This window comes from Lissotriton vulgaris, chromosome 10 (assembly GCF_964263255.1).
Source record: "Lissotriton vulgaris chromosome 10, aLisVul1.2, whole genome shotgun sequence".
Classification (NCBI taxonomy): domain Eukaryota; kingdom Metazoa; phylum Chordata; class Amphibia; order Caudata; family Salamandridae; genus Lissotriton; species Lissotriton vulgaris.
Genome location: NC_141698.1, coordinates 970381807 through 970402141, shown reverse-complemented (window position 1 = coordinate 970402141; position 20335 = coordinate 970381807). Strand labels below are relative to the sequence as shown.

Genomic DNA, 20335 nt, shown 5'->3' with positions numbered 1-20335 from the left:
CCCTCCCTCTATCTATCAATCGCCCTCCCTCTATCTATCTATCTATCGCCCTCCCTCTCTATCTATCGCCCTCCCTCTCTATCTATCGCCCTCCCTCTCCCTCTATCGCCCTCCCTCTCTATCTATCGCCTCCCTCTCTATCGCCCTCCCCCTCCCTCTATCTATCGCCCTCCCTCTATCTATCAATCGCCCTCCCTCTATCTATCTATCTATCGCCCTCCCGTTATCTATCGCCCCCCCTCTCTATCTATCGCCCTCCCTCTCTATATATCGCCCTCCCTCTCTATCTATCGCCCTCCCTCTCTATCTATCGCCCTCCCTCTCTATCTATCGCCCTCCCTCTCTATCTATCGCCCTCCCTCTCTATCTATCGCCCTCCCTCTCTATCTATCGCCTCCCTCTCTATCGCCCTCCCCCTCCCTCTATCTATCGCCCTCCCTCTATCTATCGCCCTCCCCCTCCCTCTATCTATCAATCGCTCTCCCTTACTCTATCGCCCTCCCTCTCTAGCGATCGCCCTCCCTTTCTAGATATCGCCCTCCCTCTCTAGCTATCGCCCTCCCTCTCTCTATCTATCGCCCTCCCTCTCTCTATCTGTCGCCCTCCCTCTCTCTATCTGTCGCCCTCCCTCTCTCTATCTGTCGCCCTCCCTCTCTCTATCTGTCGCCCTCCCTCTCTCTATCTGTCGCCCTCCCTCTCTCTATCTGTCGCCCTCCCTCTCTCTATCTGTCGCCCTCCCTCTCTCTATCTGTCGCCCTCCCTCTCTCTATCTGTCGCCCTCCCTCTATCTATCTATCGCCCTCCCTCTATCTATCTATCGCCCTCCCTCTATCTATCAATCGCCCTCCCTCTATCTATCTATCGCCCTCCCGTTATCTATCTATTGCCCCCCTCTCTATCTATCGCCCTCCCTCTCTATCTATCGCCCTCCCTCTCTATCTATCGCCCTCCCTCTCTATCTATCGCCCTCCCTCTCTATCTATCGCCCTCCCTCTCTATCTATCGCCCTCCCTCTCTATCTATCGCCCTCCCTCTCTATCTATCGCCCTCCCTCTATCTATCGCCCTCCCTCTATCTATCGCCCTCCCTCTATCTATCGCCCTCCCTCTATCTATCGCCCTCCCTCTATCTATCTATCTATCGCCCTCCCTCTCTATCTATCGCCCTCCCTTTCTAGATATCGCCCTCCCTCTCTAGCTATCGCCCTCCCTCTCTCTAGCTATCGCCCTCCCTCTCTCTATCTATCGCCCTCTATCTATCTATCGCCCTCCCTCTATCTATCTATCGCCCTCCCTCTCTATCTATCGCCCTCCCTTTCTAGATATCGCCCTCCCTCTCTAGCTATCGCCCTCCCTCTCTCTATCTATCGCCCTCCCTCTCTCTATCTGTCGCCCTCCCTCTCTCTATCTGTCGCCCTCCCTCTCTCTATCTGTCGCCCTCCCTCTCTCTATCTGTCGCCCTCCCTCTCTCTATCTGTCGCCCTCCCTCTCTCTAGCTATCGCCCTCCCTCTCTCTATCTATCGCCCTCCCTCTCTCTATCTGTCGCCCTCCCTCTCTCTATCTGTCGCCCTCCCTCTCTCTATCTGTCGCCCTCCCTCTCTCTATCTGTCGCCCTCCCTCTCTCTATCTGTCGCCCTCCCTCTCTCTATCTGTCGCCCTCCCTCTCTCTATCTGTCGCCCTCCCTCTCTCTATCTGTCGCCCTCCCTCTCTCTATCTGTCGCCCTCCCTCTATCTATCTATCGCCCTCCCTCTATCTATCTATCGCCCTCCCTCTATCTATCTATCGCCCTCCCTCTATCTATCAATCGCCCTCCCTCTATCTATCTATCTATCGCCCTCCCGTTATCTATCTATTGCCCCCCTCTCTATCTATCGCCCTCCCTCTCTATCTATCGCCCTCCCTCTCTATCTATCGCCCTCCCTCTCTATCTATCGCCCTCCCTCTCTATCGCCCTCCCTCTCTATCTATCGCCCTCCCTCTCTATCTATCGCCCTCCCTCTCTATCTATCGCCCTCCCTCTATCTATCAATCGCCCTCCCTCTATCTATCTATCTATCGCCCTCCCGTTATCTATCTATTGCCCCCCTCTCTATCTATCGCCCTCCCTCTCTATCTATCGCCCTCCCTCTCTATCTATCGCCCTCCCTCTCTATCGCCCTCCCTCTCTATCTATCGCCCTCCCTCTCTATCTATCGCCCTCCCTCTCTATCTATCGCCCTCCCTCTCTATCTATCGCCCTCCCTCTCTATCTATCGCCCTCCCTCTATCTATCAATCGCCCTCCCTCTATCTATCTATCTATCGCCCTCCCGTTATCTATCTATTGCCCCCCTCTCTATCTATCGCCCTCCCTCTCTATCTATCGCCCTCCCTCTCTATCTATCGCCCTCCCTCTCTATCGCCCTCCCTCTCTATCGCCCTCCCTCTCTATCTATCGCCCTCCCTCTCTATCTATCGCCCTCCCTCTCTATCTATCGCCCTCCCTCTATCTATCGCCCTCCCTCTATCTATCGCCCTCCCTCTATCTATCGCCCTCCCCCTCCCTCTATCTATCGCCCTCTATCTATCGCCCTCCCTCTATCTATCAATCGCTCTCCCTTACTCTATCGCCCTCCCTCTCTAGCGATCGCCCTCCCTTTCTAGCTATCGCCCTCCCTCTTAGCTATAGCCCTCCCTCTATCTATCTATCGCCCTCCCTCTATCTATCTATCGCCCTCCCTCTATCTATCTATCGCCCTCCCTCTATCTATCTATCGCCCTCCCTCTATCTATCGCCCTCCCTCTATCTATCGCCCTCCCTCTATCTATCGCCCTCCCTCTATCTATCGCCCTCCCTCTCTAGCGATCGCCCTCCCTCTCTAGCGATCGCCCTCCCTCTCTAGCGATCGACCTCCCTCTCTAGCGATCGCCCTCCCTTTCTAGCGATCGCCCTCCCTCTTAGCTATAGCCCTCCCTCTATCTATCTATCGCCCTCCCTCTCTATCTATCGCCCTCCCTCTATCTATCGCCCTCCCTCTATCTATCTATCGCCCTCCCTCTATCTATCTATCGCCCTCCCTCTATCTATCTATCGCCCTCCCTCTATCTATCTATCGCCCTCCCTCTATCTATCTATCGCCCTCCCTCTATCTATCTATCGCCCTCCCTCTATCTATCGCCCTCCCTCTCTCTATCTATCGCCCTCCCTCTCTCTATCTATCACCCTCCCTCTCTAGCGATCGCCCTCCCTTTCTAGATATCGCCCTCCCTCTCTAGCGATCGCCCTCCCTCTCTAGCGATCGCCCTCCCTCTCTAGCGATCGCCCTCCCTTTCTAGCTATCGCCCTCCCTCTTAGCTATAGCCCTCCCTCTATCTATCTATCGCCCTCCCTCTATCTATCGCCCTCCCTCTCTATCTATCGCCCTCCCTCTATCTATCTATCGCCCTCCCTCTATCTATCTATCGCCCTCCCTCTATCTATCTATCGCCCTCCCTCTATCTATCTATCGCCCTCTATCTATCTATCGCCCTCCCTCTATCTATCTATCGCCCTCCCTCTATCTATCGCCCTCCCTCTCTCTATCTATCGCCCTCCCTCTCTCTATCTGTCGCCCTCCCTCTCTCTATCTGTCGCCCTCCCTCTCTCTATCTGTCGCCCTCCCTCTCTCTATCTGTCGCCCTCCCTCCCTATCTGTCGCCCTCCCTCCCTATCTGTCGCCCTCCCTCCCTATCTATCGCCCTCCCTCTCTATCTATCTATCGCCCTCCCTCTCTATCTATCTATCGCCCTCCCTCTCTATCTATCTATCGCCCTCCCTCTCTATCAATCGCCCTCCCTTACTCTATCGCCCTCCCTCTCTATCAATCGCCCTCCCTCTTAGCTATAGCCCTCCCTCTATCTATCTATCGCCCTCCCTCTATCTATCGCCCTCCCTCTCTATCTATCGTCCTCCCTCTCTAGCGATCGCCCTCCCTCTCTAGCGATCGCCCTCCCTCTCTAGCGATCGCCCTCCCTCTCTAGCGATCGCCCTCCCTCTCTAGCGATCGCCCTCCCTCTCTCTAGCTATCGCCCTCCCTCTCTCTATCTATCGCCCTCCCTCTCTCTATCTATCACCCTCCCTCTCTCGCCCTCCCTCTATCTATCTATCGCCCTCCCTCTATCTATCGCCCTCCCTCTCTATCTATCGTCCTCCCTCTCTAGCGATCGCCCTCCCTCTCTAGCGATCGCCCTCCCTCTCTAGCGATCGCCCTCCCTCTCTAGCGATCGCCCTCCCTCTCTAGCGATCGCCCTCCCTCTCTAGCGATCGCCCTCCCTCTCTAGCGATCGTCCTCCCTCTCTAGCGATCGTCCTCCCTCTCTAGCGATCGTCCTCCCTCTCTAGCGATCGCCCTCCCTCTCTAGCGATCGCCCTCCCTCTCTAGCGATCGCCCTCCCTCTCTAGCGATCGCCCTCCCTCTTAGCTATAGCCCTCCCTCTATCTATCTATCGCCCTCTCTCTAGCGATCGTCCTCCCTCTCTAGCGATCGCCCTCCCTCTCTAGCGATCGCCCTCCCTCTCTAGCGATCGCCCTCCCTTTCTAGATATCGCCCTCCCTCTCTAGCTGTCGCCCTCCCTCTCTCTATCTGTCGCCCTCCCTCTCTCTATCTGTCGCCCTCCCTCTCTCTATCTGTCGCCCTCCCTCTCTCTATCTGTCGCCCTCCCTCTCTCTATCTGTCGCCCTCCCTCTCTCTATCTGTCGCCCTCCCTCTCTCTATCTGTCGCCCTCCCTCTCTCTATCTGTCGCCCTCCCTCTCTCTATCTGTCGCCCTCCCTCTCTCTATCTGTCGCCCTCCCTCTCTCTATCTGTCGCCCTCCCTCTCTCTATCTGTCGCCCTCCCTCTATCTGTCGCCCTCCCTCTATCTATCGCCCTCCCTCAATCTATCTCTCGCCCTCCCTCAATCTATCTCTCGCACTCCCTCAATCCCTCTATCTCTCGCACTCCCTCAATCCCTCTATCTATCGCACTCCCTCAATCCCTCTATCTATCGCACTCCCTCTGTCTATCGCCCTCCCTCTCTATCTGTCTATCGCCCTCTATCTATCTATCGCCCTCCCTCTCTCTATCTATCTACACCATGTAACTTGCCTTATCTGCATACTCTCTGCTAATTTTATGTTATCAATTTGCAGGATTATGGCGGTATGCAGAGACCTGGAATTGTTGTCGACTACCAGACAAATCTGGTATTTGGTGGGACTGCTGGAAGGTGGATGAAAAGAAAGATGATGCAATCGCTTAATAAACCCATTGGAGGGGCGTTTGTCGGCAAAAAACCTAAATTGAGAAAACCTGGATCAAATGGCAATGCAGTCAAAAAAGGTATGTTTCTGGATAGAGGTTTCGCCTGGCGATCCGCTGCACAGCAGCGTTCGCGCAGGCGAAAACTTTTGTTTAGCAGTATGGGTGCTTTGTCCCACCTGCTCTTCCATTGGCTAGCTCCATAAATGGAGGCTAGCCATTGGAAGGGACATCTGTCTGTTATTGCCCTCCCTCTATCCATCTATCGCCCTCCCTCTATCTATCTATCTATCGCCCTCCCTCTATCTATCGCCCTCCCTCTATCTATCTATCGCCCTCCCTCTATCTCTCGCCCTCCCTCTATCTATCTGTCGCACTCCCTCTATCTATCTATCGCACTCCCTCTATCTATCTATCGCACTCCCTCTATCTATCTATCACACTCCCTCTATCTATCGCCCTCCCTCTCTATCGCCCTCCCTCTCTATCTATCGCCCTCCCTCTATCTATCAATCTATTGCCCTCCCTTACTCTATTGCCCTCCCTTACTCTATTGCCCTCCCTCCCTCTCTATCTATCGCCCTCACTCTCTATCGCCCTCCCTCTCTATCTATCGCCCTCCCTCTATCTATCTATCAATCTATTGCCCTCCCTTACTCTATTGCCCTCCCTCCCTCTCTATCTATCGCCCTCACTCTATCTATCGCCTCCCCTTCCTCTCTATCGCCCTCCCTTCCTCTCTATCGCCCTCCCTTACTTTAACGCCCTCCTTCTCTTTCTTATCTATCGCCCTCCCTCTATCGCCCTGTTCTCTTCTCTTCTCACGTACTGATCTGCTGCTCTCTTCCACCCTGCCTCCTTCTCTAACTCCCTGTTCTCTTGTCTTCTCACGTGCTGAACTGCTGCTCTCTTCCACCCCACCTCCTTCTTTAACTCCCTGTTCTTTTACTGTGCTGATCTGCTGTTCTTTCACCCCGCCTTCTTCTCTAACTCCCTGTTCTCTCACACACAACCACACCACACACAACCAAACCACACGCGCTACCAGACCCAACCACACACATGTTTATAAGCATTTTATCTTCTTTATTTCTCAACTCATTAATGCAAATGAAAACCTGTACAGCAGTGTCCTTACTGCAGTTTTCATAATTGTAGCCAAGAAGTATCTACACCTACCAGAATGGCAACAACTGCTGCTTAGCCTACGAATTCCTTGACCACCCAACATTGGTTCTTGGATTATGCCTGCCATTATTATAAAACTGTTAACACATTTTTGCACACCATGTAACTTGCCTTATCTGCATACTCTCTGCTAATTTTATGTTATCAATTTGCAGGATTATGGCGGTATGCAGAGACCTGGAATTGTTGTCGATTACCAGACAAGTCTGGTATTTGGTGGGCCTGCTGGAAGATGGATGAAAAGAAAGATGATGCAATCGCTTAATAAACCTGTTGGAGGGGCGTTTGTCGGCAAAAAACCTAAATTGAGAAAACCTGGATCAAATGGCAATGCGGTCAAAAAAAGGTATGTTTCTAGATAGACAGCTTCTGGTTTTTAGGTTTCGCCTGGCGCTCTGCTGCGCAGCAGCGATCGCGCAGGCGAAACCTTTTGTTTAGCAGTATGGGTGCTTTGTCCCGCCTGCTCTTCCATTGGCTAGCTCCATAAATGGAGGCTAGCCATTGGAAGGGACATCTGTCTGTTATTGCCCTCCTTCTATCTATCGCCCTCCTATCTATCTATCGCCCTCCCTCCCTCTATCTATCGCCCTACCTCTATCTATCTCTAGAGATTGGCTCGTAAGGAAGAATGCGGTTCCAAGTCTAGCCGGTGCCATTCAGCCGCCGCTGTGTGGCTGGCACCAGAGGGTAGGTCCGACGACAGGGTATGTGGGGTCCGGTTAAACAGTTTTCGTTTAGCTGGCACCGATGGGTGAGGCGCACAGCCTGGGATGATGACGGGCTGGGTAGACTGGGTGTGTGCGCTGCTACCAGAGGGCGAAGTTCGAAGATTATGTCGCTGGCGGGCAGAGATGGGGTCTGATGGCCAGGGTGCAGCTGGCATACGTCTGTGGCTTTCACTCGATTATTGTGCACCCCCTGCCTGCCATGCTCTTCTGCGCTCTTCTCCCTGGCAGGCTACGGCAGCCAGGGCAATGCCTCATTGTCTTTTGGGAGTGGTTGGCAGGTTGGCGCTCTCTTGTAAACGCCAGGCGCGCCGCCCAGCGGCTGCTCTCTGAACTGCCTCCTGTTGAGTTCAGACGGAACCAGCCTTTCCCTTTTCTGCCTGAACCTGGTGCCCAGAGCAGGCGCCCGTGGCCCGCCCGCATCCATCCCCCCCGAGGCCTGGGCCGAGGCTGCGCCGGTGGAGCCGCATTCCAGAGGAGCCAGACTCGGCCGGCTCCGAGCTCGGATTCCTTCAGAATGCAACTTCCGGTTGGGCGAACTTTGCTGTGATGGAGCGCAGCAGGCAGGTGTTGTAGTTACTCAGTGAGTGTTTGTCTGTCGGAGGCGTCCTGAGCCGGGATATGGCGGACAGAGAGCTCACCCCCTCGCTGCCACCCCTTCGGCTCACGAACAGGTGGGCGCTGGATTATTTTGTAATACTGGGCGGGTGAGATGCGGAGTCGGTGCTGGATGAGAGCGAGGTTTAGACGAACGAGTGGCTGGGATGAACCTGAATCTCTCACCCTGCACTGGACCTCCACACCCGTCACTCACACTGGACCCCGGCACCCGTCACTCACACTGGACCCGATCACCCCTCATTCACCCCCGCACACGTTATGCACCCCCGCACACGTTATGCACCCCCGCACATGTTATTCACCCCCGCACTTGTCCTCGGCACCCGTCATTCACCCCTACACTGGACATTGCCATCACCACAGGACCTCTGCAGGAATCACTCACAACTACACCATGTCTGCCTCCCGCCACTAAACATTGAATCTGAACACCCCCACTCACCCCTAGATCTGAGCACCTGCTACTCACCCCTGGACCAGAGCACCCGCCACTCACCCCTGGACCAGAACACCCACCACTTACCCCTGGACCAGAGCACCCGCCACTCACCCCCTGGACCAGAGTACCCCTACTCACCCCTAGATCTGAGCACCCGCTACTCACCCCTGGACCAGAGCACCCGCCACTCACCCCTGGATCTGAGCACACGCCACTCATCCGTGGACCAGAGCACCCCCCAGTTAAAAATTAACTTAGGTGAATCTGAAGGAGCTACATTTTAAGGTGTATTTCAGAGTGCACAGTCTGTTACGATGAGACCCAGGGGCTTATTATGTCTGTGGTGCATTGAACCTTGGGGGCAAGTCAGAAAAGCTCACTATATCCTCGTTGGCTATTATTACTAAACCTTAGGCTTGCATTAGAGTCTAAAGGGCCTCTTTCACTTGGACGCGACGTCTTGCTTGTATCTGATTTTGGATATTACATAAAATGTGACAATCGTGGCAGATCTGGTATTAACATTGGTAAATATTTCAGGAGTTACTGGCGATTAAATTGTGGAAACATGATTTCTGGTATTTATGATGCAACTCTCCCCCCAGCAGCAAAGGGAAACTGGAAACCGTCTCGTAAATTAGGCGCGTTTGCTGTCCTACCTCCAGGCTATTTCAAGCAATAATTGTTTAATAAATAGTTGAAATATTGATTTGTGACAGGAGGAACACGCTGTAGAAAATGTGACTCTAGTATGTAAGGCATTATGTATTGCGATAGGAATGGGGAGCTCACAGAAGTCCGCGCATACTTCTTATCCTTTGAATACACACACACACCCACCCACTAAGCAATCTGTATCCTGTGCTCTACTCATTCCCCACACGCCAGATTTCTACTCACCTTTCACCCTCAGCTCTTACCTGTGCCCTCAGCTCTTACCCCTTTGCCCTCAGCTCTTACCCCTTTGCCCTCAGCTCTTACCCCTTCGCCCTCAGCTCTTACCCCTTCGCCCTCAGCTCTTACACCTGTGCCCTCAGCTCTTATACCTGTGCCCTCAGCTCTTACACCTGTGCCCTCAGCTCTGACCCTGCCCTGTGCCACACATTGAATTGGAGATCTCTGCCTCGTTCACAGTTGCTAGATGGACCATATCAGTAATATTCATTGGCAGTCTGGGATGGGACAAAAACCTGACTGGAGGTGGTAGGGGGTTTTTGGGGAACTTGGACGATCACATTGTCACTGTTAATGTGTACTCTCCAGCCTGGCACGCTGCTGCAGCCGGTGACTGCTCCTCTGAACTCTTCTCTCCTTCCCAGAGCTTAACACCAAGAAGCTTGGCTTTAACGAGTTCTTGCCCATGCTGCAGACAATTGCGAAGAACAAGGACCAGGGTACCTACGATGACTTTGTGGAGGGGCTGAGGGGCTGCGACAAAGAAGCCAATGGCTCTGTGATGGGCGCTGAGCTGCGACATGTACTAGTCACTCTGGGTAAGAGGCCATTTTGGCACAGTACTATTTTCAAGGCAGAGAGTAATTGACTGCTGAACTCCCCAGCCCCCCTGCAGTATTCAGGGCCCCCCTTTCTGATTCCGAGCTTAGATTTCTACCCGCGTCTGGATATTACAGTTAATGTGCCCTGTTTCAGCCTTACAAAGTGTCCTATCAATCTCATTTAACTGTACATTCTTTTGGGGCGAGGGAGGATGGGGACATGGTTGGGTTACAAGTGGTTTTTGGATTGCCCATTCTACAGGCTAGAGCTTTGACTGACTAATAGTTAGTCTTGGTGAGCCATGTCCTGGAAATTGGTGGCGTCCTTGTCTTGTGGGTAGCGGCCTCTTCAGAACATCTGCTCTGTCTGGTTTTACCCTGGTGGCTGGCTAGTCTGGCTGCTTCTGTGGCGGAAGTGTATTTGGTGGGTAAGTGCTGGGTCTGAAGCTGTGCGTGCTGCTGCATTCTTGTCAGTTAATCTGGAAGGTGTTTGATCGAAGCCTGTGTGCATTTTTGTCCTTTCCTTTGTGCAGGTGAGAAGATGTGTCTGTGTGTGGCTCTGTCTGTGTGTGTGGCTCTGTCTGTGTGTGTGGCTCTGTCTGTGTGTGTGGCTCTGTCTGTGTGTGTGGCTCTGTCTGTGTGTGTGGCTCTGTCTGTGTGTGTGGCTCTGTCTGTGTGTGTGGCTCTGTCTGTGTGTGTGGCTCTGTCTGTGTGTGTGGCTCTGTCTGTGTGTGTGGCTCTGTCTGTGTGTGTGGCTCTGTCTGTGTGTGTGGCTCTGTCTGTGTGTGTGGCTCTGTCTGTGTGTGTGGCTCTGTCTGTGTGTGTGGCTCTGTCTGTGTGTGTGGCTCTGTCTGTGTGTGTGTGGCGCTCTGTCTGTGTGTGTGTGGCGCTCTGTCTGTGTGTGTGTGGCGCTCTGTCTGTGTGTGTGTGGCGCTCTGTCTGTGTGTGTGTGGCGCTCTGTCTGTGTGTGGCGCATAGCGCTCTGTGTGTAGCGCTCTGTGTGGATAGCTTCTTTTGTCGGCTCTGTGTGTGGGTGGCTCTGTCTGTGTGAGAGTGGCTCTATATGAATGTCAGTGCAACCCATCACATCATTAACAATTACAGACCTTCACATCGCCAACACCTTGGCATTGGTTTGATAGTTGAAATAATTGGGCAGTGTGGTGGTTATAATATTAATTATGTGTATCTCAAAATAAAGGCTTTGTCAATGTGAAGGGCATGTCTTTGAAATTGGATGGCCTCTTCTCCCTATTTCTTTTTTTTCCAAATCCTTGGGCTCTCTCATTGACCAATCTGTGTCCTTCAAAGGGCATGTCCTGAAAAGAGCACAGACATCGGAGTCCCAGCTTACATTAAAGCACATTATCTGCTCGCCTGGTCTCTTGGCTGTGCTCTTTTCCCTTGGGGGTTTCAGGTCACGGCCTGCTTGGTGGGGTTTGATTGCTTGCTTGTGGAGGGAGCGAGATTGCGGGTCATTCCCTAATAAGAGTCCCTGGTGTTTTTTAAAAACGCGTATCTGGCACACCCTGGTGGCAGAGTAGTTTCTAAAGGGTTTCTGTCCACATTGAATGCCTTCTCTTCTAGGTTCCAACCAAGTTATTGTAGTTGAACTAGCAGTATGTGTATAAATTAACGTTTATTTATCTAAAAAAAATTCCAGGCTTACAAGGAACAAATAAAAAGGGAGAGCGTACTCACTGCTACAAGTATCCTAAACAACCCAACAGTCAAGTCCCGGTACGAACAGTATGCAACGGTAAGATTTTTAGGAGCCATATCTGAAGACATTGAACCTATTGCCTCAAGTTGAATAATTGCTTGGCCAGTTAAATCGGCAGTCCAACTTTTTCTATGAGAGTTACCACAATGGTGAGTGACCATGCCTTCCAGAATTATTGTTCTGACTACTCAGATGTCTGTCACAATTAAAGTTTTACAACCCACTGGGGGGGCGTGGCTAGCTGAGCAGCGAGATGGCCGCTTTCTGAGTGGGTCCGCCGGCTACTCTGACAAATCCTTAATTAATCCTTCTCCTGGTGAGTGAGTTGCAACGTGGGTGACAAAGGTTGATATACTGGCCAGGTCGCTGTCAGATCACGCCCCATGCGGATTGGAGCTGCGACCCCCAAACGCTATTCACAGGGCATTCACATGGCGCCTCCCACCACACGCGCTCACGGACCCAGTATTTGTAGAAGAAATTAGAGACGACATAGTCCATTATTTTGCCGAAAATACTGGATCAGTCTCATCTGAGGCCATAGAATGGGACGCCTTTAAGGCTGTGATCAGAGGTCAGTGCATAGCACGGAAGGCGGGAGTCCTGCGTGCCATAAGGGACACGTTAGCTAAGCTGGAGGGGGAACTGAGAGACCTAGACGCTGCCTTTAGTGCTGACCCATCATTGGAGATAGCTGGGGCTCTGAAAACCAAGCTGCTAGCTTTTAATGAGGAAGCGGAGAGGGAAGTACGGTTCCTGGGAAAACGGGCAGAAGCACGCAGATATGGGGAGGGGGACAGGCCGAGCAGAACACTAGCTAGGTTGATAACTCCTTGCACACAATCCAATTACATCCACACCATATATGACAAGGCCGGGCACCTCGCGATGGGCCAAGAGGCAGTACTAGGCGCCTTCGCGGATTTCTATGCCTCCCTCTACACCTCCAGGCAGCCCACGATACCGCCCACTTTGCAAGCCTTTTTGGATTCCATAGCTCTCGTATGGTTTAACAATAACCACCGACAATACATGGACCTCACTGTCACGGTCCAGGACATAGCCCAGGTGAGAAAAAACATGCCGGCCAACAAAGCCCCTGGCCCAGATGGCCTGACAACAGCCTTCTATAAAACCTATGTGGATGAGTTGGCGCCGAAACTGCATACAGTGTTTGTTGAGGCCCTCGAATTGAATTCCCTACCAGACTCCATGCGGGAAGCCCTAATAATTACACTCCTTAAACCTGATAAAGACGAGCTACACCTAGATTCCTATAGGCCCCTTTCTCTGATAAACGTCAATGCTAAAATCTACGCTAAGGTAATTGCGGATCGATTGCAGCCTATGCTGCCTATGATTGCACTCCCTGATCAGTCGGGGTTTATCCCGGGCCGCGCAACATCACATAACCTCAGAACCATTTTTTCTGTTCTCCCTACTTGCATCCATCTGTACAGGCGGCGGTGGTGTTCCTTGACGCCACCAAGGCATTTGACTCCTTAGAGTGGCCTTATCTGTTTAAAGTTTTGGAACAGATGGGCTTTAGCCAAAACTTCATGACCTTGATTAAACTACTGTACACGGAACCTAGAGCTAGGGTGAGTGTCAACGGTCTCGTGTCTAAGCCCTTCCGAGTCTCCAGGGGGACAAGGCAGGGATGCCCTCTGTCACCCCTCCTCTTTGCCATTGCAATGGAGCCGCTTGCGGCTCGGATAAGACAACACCACACTGCAAGGGGCATCGGATTTAGCTCTCGGAGCTTACTAATCTCGTTATACGCGGATGATGTCACCCTATACATCATCAATCCCAAGGACAACATGAATCCACTACTTCGGGAATTCGTGAGATTTGAGGGCCTAGCAGGAGTGTCCATTAACTGGTCTAAATCGGTTGCCTTCCCCTTGACGGACGAGACTAATCGCCCGGCTCCGGACTACCCTTTGAGGTGGGAGACGGACGCTGTTAAGTATTTGGGAGTCTGGGTCAGTCGGGATGTGCAGGAGTTGTGGACACTAAATTTCGGGAGGGCGGTAGACTGGCTGGAGGGGAAAATTGAGGTCTGGAACAAACTGCCCCTTTCCCTAGTCGCAAGGATAGCCTTAGCAAAAATGGTGGTTCTCCCCAAATTCTTATATTTGTTCGTGAACGTACCGCTACCAATGACAGCACACTTTCACGCTCGTGTTCGCTCACTATTGCTGAAATTGGTGTGGGCTGGTGGGCAAGCGAGAGTCTCCTGGGACCTACTCACACTACCGCTCCGACAAGGAGGTCTCGGTGCTCCTGATCTGAGGCTTTACTCCCTCTGCGCCCAAGCGCAATTTCTGCACTTCTGGGCCTTCCCTACTCCCTATCAACCGCATGTGGCGGTTGAACTGGCCGTGGTCGCCCCTTTGCCGCTGCGAGTGGCTCTATACGGTAAGGTCTCCTGCCCGTCGCGAGAAGTGGATACCGTGGAGATGATCCGCTGGGCTTGGCGTGAACTGCAGAAGAGAGCGGGTCTCTCTTTGCTTTATGCTCCGGCCATCCCCCTTCGGGGTAACCCGATGCTGCCTTGTCTCACCGCCAGGGGAGACGTCCTCACGATCCGGGGAAAACGGCTGCACACATTCGCTGATTTATATCCGGATGGTACCTTCGTCGAGATGGACACGAACGAGGATGTCCTGCCAGAATCTTTCGCGGACACGCTACTGTACCATTCCCTCCGTGAATCCTGCAAAAAGATAGGACCCCACTTCCCAGAGGAGCCATGCACACTAGACGCCCTCCAGAATCTGCTTTCACGGCCTTCCCCCAAAAAGCTGGTATCAAGACTATATAACTGCATGCAGGAGCAGGCACCGATCACTGAGGCCATGGCCAAACAGGCATGGGCCGCGGATCTGACTGATCAGCTAACGGATGACATCTGGGAGTACTGCTGTAAGCAACTCACGGCACTGTCTCCGAACTATCGACTGCGGCTCATACATTTCAAGTTCCTACACCGCTATTACCGCACGCCGACATTGTTACACCGAATGGGCATCCGCGCAGATGCCTCCTGCTGGAAATGCGGAGGGGAAGATGCGTCCTTTCTCCACGTGGCGTGGAGCTGCCCCAAACTGGATTCATACTGGTCGGAGGTTTTTACAGCCATAAATCAAATTACGCATAGGAATGATACACCAACTCCTCTCCTGGGTTTGCTAGGTTATGTTAAAGACACTGAACCCTGCGACAGGAAGCTACATGCCCTACTCCTTCTCTATGCCAAACGACAGATCGCGCTACATTGGGGTAGGAGGGCTCTCCCCTCATTCACGGGGTGGATTAGAGATGTAACATATGGCCATACACAACTGACACACTACTGGGAGACTATGCCCACCGCTTCCAGACCTATTGATATCTGGGACCCGTTCATACAGTGGGCTAGAGAACGTGAGGGCTCGGACACCCTGGGGAGATCACCGGATTCAGGTGTTTCAGATGATATGGGCTGACTGTGTTCATTACGTGATTGAATGCTTGTTGCTTGTCAGCCCTGAGGTAGTGCGGACCTGCCCTGTATTGTCACACGCACTAGCCATGCAACCCCATTGGCCCTGCATATGCCGCTGACCCTATCCCCTCAGACCCTCCTGCGGCCCCAGACCTCGGCGAATAGCCCCACTTATCCTCCTCCTCTCCCCCCCCCTTCCTCCCTCCCCCCCCCCTTTTTTTTATTCTCTCGCCTACATGTGGAGGAGGTGGCAATCGCCACACCATCACCCTTATCGCGACTCGCCTTTACTCATGACACTCCAGCACAGGTCCGCGCAGCCCTAAGGACGGATGATATGTTGCATAGCAATTCTATGTACTTGCACCGCAGTTTGCTGTTTTAGTTTTTTTGACTGTTGGGGGGGTATGTTGGGAGAAAACAGTGCTGCTGGACGTATCCTTCCTACTGGCCGCCGCGGCGGGTTATTGACCGCTGTTCGCTCCAAGGCGACCTGGTTGCTTCCTGATACATCTGCATGTCTGCGACACTGAGAGAAAAGTAAGATCACTTATGCGCAGGTGTTGTACTGCTCACGACCACGTTACTACTGTTTTATATATATCACTGGGAGTGCCAGCTCCGGCTGGACGATAGCCCTCGGACTGTTTTACTGACCCTTGTGCATTGTATACCTGATAGCGGCCTGCCTCCGGGTTGTTGGCGTGACGCAGTGTACATCATTTGTCTCTTTAATACAGAATAAATGTCTTACACCAAAAAAAAAAAAAAAAAAAAAACGTTTTACAACCCACTGAAAATGCCAAAGGTTCCAGGGACGTTAGTTTCATTTTTACCCACACAACCATAGAAAAGTTAGCACTTATAATTTTAATAGGTTTTTAAAAAAAAGCAATTGCCCATGAGGGGGTCCCCCCATGTGTCCTATAGGTTCAGGATACCTGTATCCTGACTCGTGTTTTCACACTGTCAAACCCCCAATCTTCCAGGGTATTGGTGAGCTGCCAGTAGATTCAGAGCTATCCGTTGGAGATGTCTGCTTTAAATATAAATGTAATCCAGCAAATTCTTTATTGGTATTTCTAGTAAGTATATTTCTGTTGCAGTCTTGTATTCAACCAGAAATATGGCCATTCTGCAGTTCTACTTAAAAGCGAATTTCACACCACACATGGGTAACCCTTCAGCCACAGGCATAAAAGCATCAACAGCTTACGTTCTCTTTCAATAAAACTTCTCAATCTGCCCAATCTACCTTCTCTTTAGGAATGCTGGAAATCTCACTGGATGGAAAGCAATTTCCTTCAGCTGAACGCTGCAAAAACTGAGGTTCTGCTCTTTGGAGATGCCCCCTCCTCTGGTCACCTTCCTGGTGGCCCCCAGAACTAGGCACACCCCCGACCCCGGCAACCACAGTCAAAAACCTCTGTGTTCACCTTCAACAGTCCCTAAACATGAAGAAACACGTTACTCACACAGTCTAATCCTGCTTCCACACCCATGGCTTACTAAGGAAAGATTTTACTTATCTCCCCGACACAACAAGGAAAACCCTAACACAGGCCCTGATACCAAGCAAGCTGGACTATTGCAACGCCCTATTGATCGCCGCAAATGAGTCCTCCTTAAACCAATTGCAAATGATACTGAACACAACCGCCTGCACGGTTCTGAATGCTCCCCCCAGATCAGCTTCCTCTCCCCTCCCTCATCAGCTACACTGGCTGCCAATACGACAGCGCGTGAAATTCTAGATCTGCTGTCTCACACACAAAGCTATCTGGGGCAATGGCCCTCCCGATGTAGTAGAGAAACTTCGCCGCTATTACCCGGCTCGGACTCTGCGCGCCAGCTCCCAATCGCTCCTCAAAAGCCCCAACATAAAAAAGGCTAGACCCGGAGGCAAGTCCTTCTCGCACCCTTCATCTGGAATCAACTACAGCTGGCCCTAAGACAGTGTTTGGACCATCTTAAATTCAGAAGACTCCTGAAAACTGCCCTGACAGAGTGAGGGAGTGAGAGTGGGAAAGGAGGGAAAAGGAGTGACAGAGTGAGGGAGTGACAGGGGGAAAGGGAGACAGTGAGAGGGAAAGGAAGGGAGGGAAAGGGAGTGAGTGAGGGAAAGGGAGACCGAGTGAGGGAGTGAGAGAGGGAAAGGGACAGTGAGGGAGTGAGAGGGAAAGGGGGGAGGGAGTGAGAGAGGGAAAGGGAGACAGGGGGAGGAAGACAGACAGAGGGAGGGGAACAGAGTATGGGAGAGGTAGGGAGAGTGAGGGAGGGAGACAAAGAGAGAGCAAGAGATGTGTGTATCCCGGGTCTGGTGGCTCAGTGGACGAAGGTGTCCGCTGCAGGGACCAGTGATCAACCTCATGGTCAGTTGTGTATTTTTTTGTTGCTCTAGCCCTGCCACCTCCCCCACTGACCCCGCCCCCACTGGTGCGGCCCTCGGACACAAACCACAGTGTAAATTTGGCCCCTGAGAGAACGTTTGTGAGTACCCATGACCTATGCTGTGCTTCCAAGCGCTGAGATACCCCCCTGGGGGTGATTCAAGAGCTATACAAATTAAATAAAATCATTAATTAAATCAAACAGGTACACATGCTGCAAACTGATAAGTTAATGACCATCAACAATTAGCTTGCAGCCTGTAATGCTGTGGATGCACTTCCACCCTTCCTGCCTCCAGGGCTCACACTGCATATTGAATGTTCAGATCTGTTTACTCCTTCCTCAGCTTTGCAAATAACACTTCTTCCGTACTGAGTTTCACCCAAAAAAAATTGTAGTTTCGCAGGAAATTAATTTCTTGGAAATGTGATGCCCACCCTCAATATTCCAGTCACCGCCCCCTCTGTACAAGGACTCCTCAGAGCTCATGGGCGTTCATAGACATGGCATGGATTTTTCCATCCTATGGCCTGTCTGGACATACTCTAAAATTTAGAAGTCCTGCATATGTTCTCCCCGTTGTAAGATGCCTTTTCTAATAATACATTCTTTCTGCTTTTTTGTGATCTGAAATCTGAGTTCTTTACTTGCACTGTACACAAGACTTTTGCTGTTACTTTTGTACTAGTTAGTGTGCATTTGTTCTGCAAAATTTTGCTAAAGATGGTTTAAAACTTGTGTTTACTTTTAGGGTGAGAATCCCTTTGAAATCGTTGAACAAACAGGAGAATCGGTAGTTGAGGAAACAACTGATGCGAATGATGAAGACAATGAGCAAAACGAAAAGGAGGACATTGATGGTGAAAACGATGAAAATGAGGAGCAGATAATGTGGAGGCAGAAAGTGCAGATGCGGATGATGCTGCTGACCCAAATGATTACTCTGGGGACTTAACCACCACTGATGAAAACTAGTTGAGAAACTGCCCTGAAAGACCAAACACTTTAGCACACTGCATTGGTGGACTTAAAGAACAATTTTCCGCAAAGTTGAGCAGTTCGTTCACCCTGCATGCATTCCACTTCTGTTTTAATTGCCTATGGGCAAACCGGTTTTATGTTTTGTTTTTTTAGTATATTACACACAGCAAATGCTTCAGTATTCTTCCAGTGTAAATTGATTTGTTCATGGTTATGTTTTGAGTAATTTTGAGCAGTTGGAGTTCTAAACATTCCAATGTGAATTTTTCCAGTTTTTAGCGCCCAATGTAGTGTTGTATATAATTCAAGCTGTTGTAGCAAAGAAACCCTGATTATGTCTTGCAGTAATAAAGGCTTACAACAAGATTATACACTTATTTTGCACCTCTCCTATGTGGTACTGTCTACCTCAAAGAAGGGGTACACTCAAGGTGGTGTTTTATGCCCGGAGGTAGCGCCCCAGGGGGGAGCACTCGCCTGTTTAATGCTGATCAAAGGCTCTTTGCTGAGGTGTGAGATTGGAGAGGGTGCCGAGGGTATTCTGGGTGACGAGGTGTCACTGTAAGGCCTGGTAGCCTCTACATAATCAGCAGAGGTGAGGATGGAAAGAAACATCCGCTCTGCCTATGGGGGCCTTGTGACACCAGCTGGGTGATTCACCCACCGAGGTGTTCCTTTCTTGCTTTAAAGCGTTCGATTTGTTTTGTCTGCACTTTTATTTAGCGCGAACTCTATCGGAAGGTATTGCAGCGCTTTAAATAAACACTAGTTACATCACACAAGGTCACTTTTTAAACAAGAAAAACAAGCATTTTCGGAAATTATGTAGAATATTCCATTTGTGGAGTGCTGCAGTCGGGGCCGGAGCTGAATTTTAATCAGGGGGGGACTGCAGTGTGTCTGCTGTTATACCAATGGCATAAATCACGCCGAGCCAGACTCTGCACCCACAGGCACCAGCTCCCGACTGTCAGGGTGGTCGGGAAGCAGCAGGAAAGGTCAGAGGTGCCAGGGAGAGGGGGCTGGACACACAGGAACGGAGGAACCAAGGAAGCAAGAAAGAGCGGGGAAGACGAGGGAGGAAAGGAGAGGAGGAAGAAAATAATATGATAAGGAAGAAGGAAGAGGGGCGAAGACAGGGATAAACGGAGGAGGGGGTTATGAGCACTGTTCCCAACAAGCTGCGCGGGTGAGCGCGCGCGCAGAGAAGTCACCCTGAGCGCGCAGGTTGCTGAATTTACCGCGCACTCCAGCAACACCGTTAGCGGCGCCGCTTTTAAAATGCGAGCGGCGCGAAAAAGTGCCATTTCCTCGTTGCGGGAGTTTGAAAAAAAAAAAAGCAGTCTCAAACACAGCGTGTGCTTTAGCACACGCTGTGTTTGACACTCACCATTCCTCTGCATTCCTTTTCTAACACTGCACAGCTGCGTGCTGATTGTGAACCTTTTGTATTAATGTTAATTGTAGGCCCCCCCCCCCCGTGCACTGCAATTAACACAAATACAAATGCAAAGGACCTACAATCAGCCCCGCAGCTGGGCCTTGTAAGAATCGTCATTGTGCACTACTGAGGGGCTGTTTGTGATCCTTTTTGTTGCGTTGCCTTCCTCCAGCTCTCCTGTCCTGTAAGGGAGAGGAACGATCATCAAGACCATTAGTATAGACGAAAACACAGACGACTGAATGTAACTCACACGCTGGGCCTTCAAAAATATTTTTGAAATGGTAAAACGTGCTGACCCACATTGATCCATGTTTTACAGGATAGTGTGCGTAATAAAATGCGAATGACAAACATAACAGGCCATTGTGAAGAGAGCAGGTTGAAAGTCCTTATAAAAATAGTATATATATATATATCATTTTAGTAAAAATGGAAAGGCCTCGGTTAACAACCGAACTAAAACCAGGGACAGACACCAGGGAGCAGGGACAGACACCAGACACAGGAACAGACACCAGGGAGCAGGGACAGACACCAGGGAGCAGGGACAGACGACAGGGACAGACACCGGGGAGC

The 20335-nt window shown here is 51.3% G+C and overlaps 1 protein-coding gene across 2 annotated transcripts; it reads left to right on the top strand.

Annotated features, from left to right (window-relative positions):
- The first annotated feature begins 5185 nt into the window (after nucleotides 1-5185).
- On the top strand, nucleotides 5186-18684 carry LOC147689082 (myosin light chain 3, skeletal muscle isoform-like). Of its 2 annotated transcripts, XM_086941971.1 has the most exons (5): nucleotides 5220-5339; nucleotides 6602-6792; nucleotides 9551-9724; nucleotides 11391-11486; nucleotides 18086-18684. In XM_086941971.1, the coding sequence occupies exons 2-5, from the start codon at nucleotides 6771-6773 to the stop codon at nucleotides 18088-18090; spliced, it is 297 nt and encodes a 98-aa protein (XP_086798097.1). In that variant the 5' UTR covers nucleotides 5220-5339; nucleotides 6602-6770; the 3' UTR covers nucleotides 18091-18684. The 2 variants fall into 2 exon arrangements, with proteins under 2 accessions (XP_086798098.1, XP_086798097.1); XM_086941972.1 differs by lacking the exons at nucleotides 9551-9724; nucleotides 11391-11486 and having other exon boundaries at nucleotides 5186-5339.
- Nucleotides 18685-20335: the final 1651 nt, after the last annotated feature.